Source organism: Oncorhynchus gorbuscha, linkage group LG26, assembly GCF_021184085.1.
Source record: "Oncorhynchus gorbuscha isolate QuinsamMale2020 ecotype Even-year linkage group LG26, OgorEven_v1.0, whole genome shotgun sequence".
In the NCBI taxonomy this organism is placed as follows: Eukaryota; Metazoa; Chordata; class Actinopteri; order Salmoniformes; family Salmonidae; genus Oncorhynchus; species Oncorhynchus gorbuscha.
Window position 1 is genome coordinate 30,677,886 of NC_060198.1, and position 6,171 is coordinate 30,684,056.

At 44.6% G+C, this 6,171-nt stretch overlaps 1 protein-coding gene across 1 annotated transcript in view; it reads right to left on the minus strand.

Annotated features, from left to right (window-relative positions):
• The window catches only part of LOC124016095 (heparan sulfate glucosamine 3-O-sulfotransferase 4-like), a 94,081-nt gene extending 88,529 nt beyond the window's left edge, over window positions 1-5,552 (minus strand). Inside the window, exon 1 of the mRNA XM_046331621.1 lies at window positions 4,318-5,552. Coding sequence (XP_046187577.1) covers window positions 4,318-4,937 — 620 coding nt within the window. The 5' untranslated portion in view covers window positions 4,938-5,552. The remainder of the gene's footprint in view (window positions 1-4,317) is intronic.
• Window positions 5,553-6,171: the final 619 nt, after the last annotated feature.

The window sequence follows — 6,171 nt, forward strand, 5'->3', positions numbered from 1 at the left end:
ACCTGCCATTCACAGTTGTAGGAACTTGCTACAGAGTGAGTTACATTTGGCTTTTTAAGTGTGATCCAGTATCCATATTTATACAGACTGACAGTAATTGGTGGTGCAGCAATCTGAAGGTTCTGATTATTCTCCTTCATAAACTCATGTTTAACAGCCAGACAGAGATGACACAAAGGCTTTCTGGCGGGAAGGTACCGTCTGTGTCATAGCGCTGTGCCATGTCTGCATCCAGTCAAAGTTATTGGAATGGGAAATAAACATGTTTCTGTTGTGGACACTGGTGGAATCTCTGTGCTCTGTGGTGCTTGGGAGTTTAATCAAGTGGAAAAGGGGAGGGGGGATGTTGAGACCAACCTGACTGCAGTGGTCCACTCTCTTGACAGGCACTGGGGCATGCTGCTAATTAAAAAGTTTAATTCCACGACTGCCGCGTTGGCATCCAAGTACCCAGAGGTGCGTCCTTGCGAGTCTTGGCGCCATCTTATCAGGCATAGACAGATTCCGGCTTGCCGGGGAGGAGCGGAGGACGTGGAGGCGCTGCAGGAGCAGCAACACAGGCCCAGCTGGAAGATGGAGGGGATGGCATCCAGCCTGCTGCTCAGGGATCAGGCCCACCTCCCTCCATCCCATCTCCCCGCTGACTGGAGTCACGGGCCCCTAGTCTGGTGGCAAGACTCAGGAAGCTGAGCCGTGGAGCGGCATGCTGAGGTGGGAGCGGAGGGGTAAACAAGGGATAAACACAGGACTTAGACTCTGATGCTACTCTCAGCAGTAGATCGCTGTCTCCGACACACACTTCCTGTCAGAGGGTCCTGTCTTACTACACTGAAGGGTGCGGATAAAGCTGGGGCTGGAATTCATGCTATTCTCCTCAGAGTCCCCCCGGGCCTGCAGCAGTGCAAAGACATGGTGCTCTGACATGGTCTCTACACTACTAGCATTTCGTATTTACTGAAAAAGAAGAAGCAGCAAACTGGAAATTCTTTCGTTAAGCTTTTTCCACCATTCAGTGGGAAACAGAGCCTCGATGAAGAAGTAGATAAAAGAATGAGAGCACTTCATTGCAAGGCCTTGGCAGAGCGTAGAGCCTGCACTGTGTGGGCTTCTGAGCTGTGTAGGTCCCTATTGATCAGAATGCATTACAACTCACACAAAGAGAGAAAGTCCTTGGTGATGGCAAGGCTGATTCTTTGGCATCTTTTTTAAAGGCCACCTCATATAAAAGCCAGCAGGCAGCAACCAAGACCTCCACCTGAGGTGGAATAGCTTGGGGAAGGAGAGCACATTCAAAACACCATTCTGCACGTTATAAGCACCCCTGTAATTTCACATTATTGTTTGTCATCTTGTGCAACACAGGGCCATAGCCTTGCAAAGGTACAAAACAGCTGAAAAGATTTACAGTCCCATTGCCTCAGCTTTTATCGCTTACAAGGTCCAAGTGTCAGTCTCCCAACACAATGATAAAGTGCTCGGAGACCTCAGAGCCGCTTCAGAGCCAAGCATCTCATTGACAACTCACACAATATGATCAGCATAGTAGTACAACCCAGATAATCTTCCTGGGGAAATCAATTGCATCACAAGCAATAGAGTTGTTCCTAAATACCAGCTCAATGAATCGTCTGCTGTTTTGCAGCACCTATTTAAACCCGAGATAGGCTTCCAGTCAACGGCGGGATTCTTCTAATGATGGTATAGCTATTATGACCCGACACACAGAAAGAATGACCTGCTGGTTAAAGACTATAGCTTCCCTTCACAAGCGGTAAGGAGTTTAACAAGGCATAAGGTCTTTCCCCGGCAAGCCTTGTAAACATTGTGTAACCAGATGTGTAACCCAGGTAAAAACAGATGTCACCGAGGTGCTGCATCATATTTCATGAACAAGAAGATGAACTTACTCCCTGTGAAGTATATGCCCAGCGGATGGGGTATAAAAATATGTTTTCACTTGATATTTTCTACCAGATGAATTCTGTATGCATACCGGGATTCTGGAGCACCGTATAACTGTGGCAAGCACAGAATAGCTCTCTCAGTGCACACCTCTTCAGGCTGTGCATTTGTACGGGATTCTTTTAAATCTTTTACAACGGTAGCACATTCATCCTCTGCCAGTGGCTAACTCTCCAAGCCATCACAAAGTATGAAACTGGCCACCGCTGCACAACCAAATTGATTCAGCGCATGTGATGACATTATCAGACTCAACCTCGGAAGCCAACGTTAAAATGGTTGTGATCATGATTTCAGTCATAGGATTAGGCACACAGCCTACACAGTAGGCCTGCACACAGACGTGATGTGGTATATATTTTTTTAAACAGAAAAAAATCCACAAAAATGACATGCTTTGTCTGTAGCATCAGGACGTGGGCAGATCACATAGCTCTGAGTGTAACTTTCCTTTCCCTTGTCACACTACAACACTGTTCAAATTTGGCAGACAGAATAGACACATTGCTACATCGTCCCCATGGGTGTAAAAAAACACCGCCACCCGATACTTACATTTCTGCATACGTCATTCTGAGGTTAACATTACTCAGAGGACGAAACGCGGAAATAAATGTTACGAGCGCTTAAGGGATTTGGTTGGCTCAGGGGCACTAAAAACACACAAGCACACTTTGGTGTTATTTATGTAAGCCTGTCATCTGGTCGTCTAACGAGCCTGACACCGAAAGCGTAATGAAACGTCTCACATTAACACGGGCTAAATGAACAGCCAACAGCCGAGGACAGAGGAGCGCATAGCTCCCATCCACAGTGCAATGAGTTGAGGCAGATGGTTCCATGGTATACCCAAAGCCCCGAGCCACTGTACTAGACTGGGTTCACAGGCACAGCACCTCATCCCTCTGGGCACAAGCACGGAGTCAGGGACTCTGTGTACTATTGGCTGGCTTCATTTTCATTATCTGCTCACCGAGTCCATTTGAAATCCAGCATTCCCCTGGTTGGTCAGACCATCATCTTGCTAGATGCTGGCACTTTATTGAGCGAGTGCCACTGTCAAACGGAGGGACGGACGAACCCTCAAACAGACTGTGGTTCAATGCCATGGTTGTTTATCTTTTAACAAACAGGAAGAAAACAATCACAAAGGAGGCAGTGAGATGTGCAGTGTTGGAAAACAAATGTAAAAAACCTGACTGGGTGATGACTGACTGGGTGATGAACCTGACTGGGTGATGAACCTGACTGGGGGAATCTTTACCTTGAATGTATTGCATGTGAGAAGACACGGATGGCACAACACTCAGGATCAGTAGAAAAACATCTGGATTAGTTGATCAAAATGACGATCTCTCTACCCCCCATGCAGTCATACAGCAAAAGCCTGGCAATATGGCTTTCAGATAGATTGACTTAAATAGGCCTTTAGCTACATGCATTTGGTTTCAGCTCTGTGTCAGATTAAATAGCTTTAAAATGACCACTTTTTCACAATTCCTCCAATATATTCTGAATTAGATATGGATCTTGGTGAGCGCAGAATGATTTCATTTTGTTATCAAGCTACGGGACATTTTTTCTGCAATGGTGGAATTTTTTGTGTGGATATTACAAAGCATTTGCTAAATAAACTCAATATTCCATAGTTGGAAACTAACTATTATCAGATGGAAATACACTTGGAAATACATTTTGTCTAAATGAGACAAGATTGTCTATATTTGTGACACTATCAGAACATGTGGTACAGTATGAATACTAACTCGACATCACATCCCAAACCCAGAGGACACTGCTAAAGTACCAGGCCTGTTGCACAGGGGCAGTTCTGAACACTATAGAAAGGTAATACCACAACTGTAGGTGGGATCTGAGTATTGTTCCAATGAATGCACTCGCATGAACACCTGTTCGACTGAATAGTTTGGCTATTGCTGCATGCTATGTTCATATACATGCATACTGTGATAAAACACGGTATATTATTGTAAAACTAGGTTCACCGTACTTCAGAAGCACTGATCAACTGTTTTGTATTGTTGGATGCAAAACAAGTGGGGGATATTTTACTAGACTAGAAACATTTTTAAGCCGAATTACTTGGCAGATATCCAATCTAATAGGTAGGCAATTTTTTTAAGCAGTTGTTATTTTTTATTATGATTATGATTATTATGATTATAATGAATAATGACATTGATAGTGGTATAGGCCGACGTATTATTAGTGGTAATCTAATGGATTTGAAATCTGAACAAATCTAGACTATCTACCAACACGTGGTTTATGTTATGTGGGGTAATGAGACCTCTAAACCAGATAGGGTTATTAAGTGAGAGTGGATGCGCGCACCTGTACCAATCCAGCCCTTTCTCGTAGTTCCTGTCGAAGAAATGCGGCTCATTCCCAACGGCTCTGATATCGGGATGGACCCTCAAAGCTTCGAGCAGAGCCCTGGTGCCTCCTTTCTTCACCCCAATTATAATGGCTTGGGGTAATTTTTTCACCCCATAATCCGAGGTGCAGTTCACCCTGAGTTCGTTGTCCGTGGTGCTGAATTCCTGGTGCTCCCTCTCCAGAGCGGGAGATTGATACACCGCGGCAGTTTTAGTCGGAGCCGCCTGATTCCTAACCCAATCCAATGTTCTTTGCTCGGTCTCCACATTATCTTTGACAGTGGAAATTGCAACCGTTTGCTCGGCGGCGGCGGCAGTAACCTCTATCAGCTCCTCGCCCAAATAGCCCTGGGGTGAAGTGGAATAAAGTTTCTCCCTTAATGTTACGAAAGTTGTCTCCTCCGTCACCAGCCTCCCTTGGTACACGTAGTTCTCTTGCAAGGGGAACTGTAACGAGTTGTAACAGCTCATCAGGCTATAGAACAAGTAGGTGACAGAAAGGGAGAGGGTGAACATGAATAAAATTTTCCGGGGCACTTTAGAGGTAAAAACCGAAGTGCTGGACCAAAATGCCATCTCTGATAGCAGTGATCCTCTCAAAGAAGTGGCCAGACATGTTTCCACCCCAATACTTGCATGGACACTCAACAACAATAATCTGTCACTATCAGCATTGCTCCATTTGAAAATGTGAGTAGTTGAACCACTCCAGCATACCCCCAATTCGCATGGTTATAAGGATACAGGAAATAGATCGTTAAAATTCCGAAAGAATATCGCGTCCCTTTTTTGAGTAGCCTATCGATTTCTTATTCCAACGCTGACAGCCAATGTCACCGTTTATTGGACTGAATTTGCAGATTAGAAAGCCTGCGGTCTGGCGTCCTTCCAAATGAGCAGCCTGGTTTGAAACCAGCAGCCTGGTTTGAAATGGGCAGAGTGTCATGGACGAAGTCTTGGTAAGAAAAAAGGGAACGCCAAAGTGTTTGAAGTAGTGTGCAAAGCACGTCTTCATCCCGACACACTGACGGCCAATTACAAATCCGGTGGATCTTCCCAACAAGGGTGAAAAAACTGCCACACAATTGGTCCTCTCACTGCTAACTTTGTGAAGTAGAAAGTGAACAACCTTTGCATAAATATTAATTGACTCCGCTCTCTCAGTGGCCAGGAATGTTGCTTGCTGTCCTAATGCCTTCTGTTGATTGGTAGATACGATGTGCGCATCAACTGTGTGAGCTCGCCCGCACCGAAGCACTATTATATTAGTAGGAGCACCACAAACTCAGTAAGTGAACACCCACTTTCCACAATCGGTGCCAGAGTGTAGGAAACCCAATGAGACGTCAGATACGACAGCCAGATAGCACTGAGATGGCATTGGGAAGGCGGGATGACTATTCCTCCTCCTCCTTTTTCTATGCCTTATGATTAGCAAAGATGTTGCTGGATGAATGGAAGGGTGAGTAGGGAAAAGTAGTGCCCTGTATGCACTGAAGAAGAAATCTTCAAGATAATTTGCCCAACTAATGTAGGCTACATCTGACTTGCCTCAAATTATTTACTGAATAAAATGCGTCATAATAATAATAATAATTATTATTATTAATTATTATTCTACGACTACTACTACTACTACTACAACTACTACTAAATAAGTATTCATCAAGCAGCTCATGGCTGCTCCCTACTGGTGTTCTCTGGAACATTGCAATAATTGTAACCGTGATCTTGGGAGATTTTACACAAGAAGGTAGGAGGGGTGGTTGAAGAATAGATCAATATTTTTTTCGATGGAAATTATGTGTGA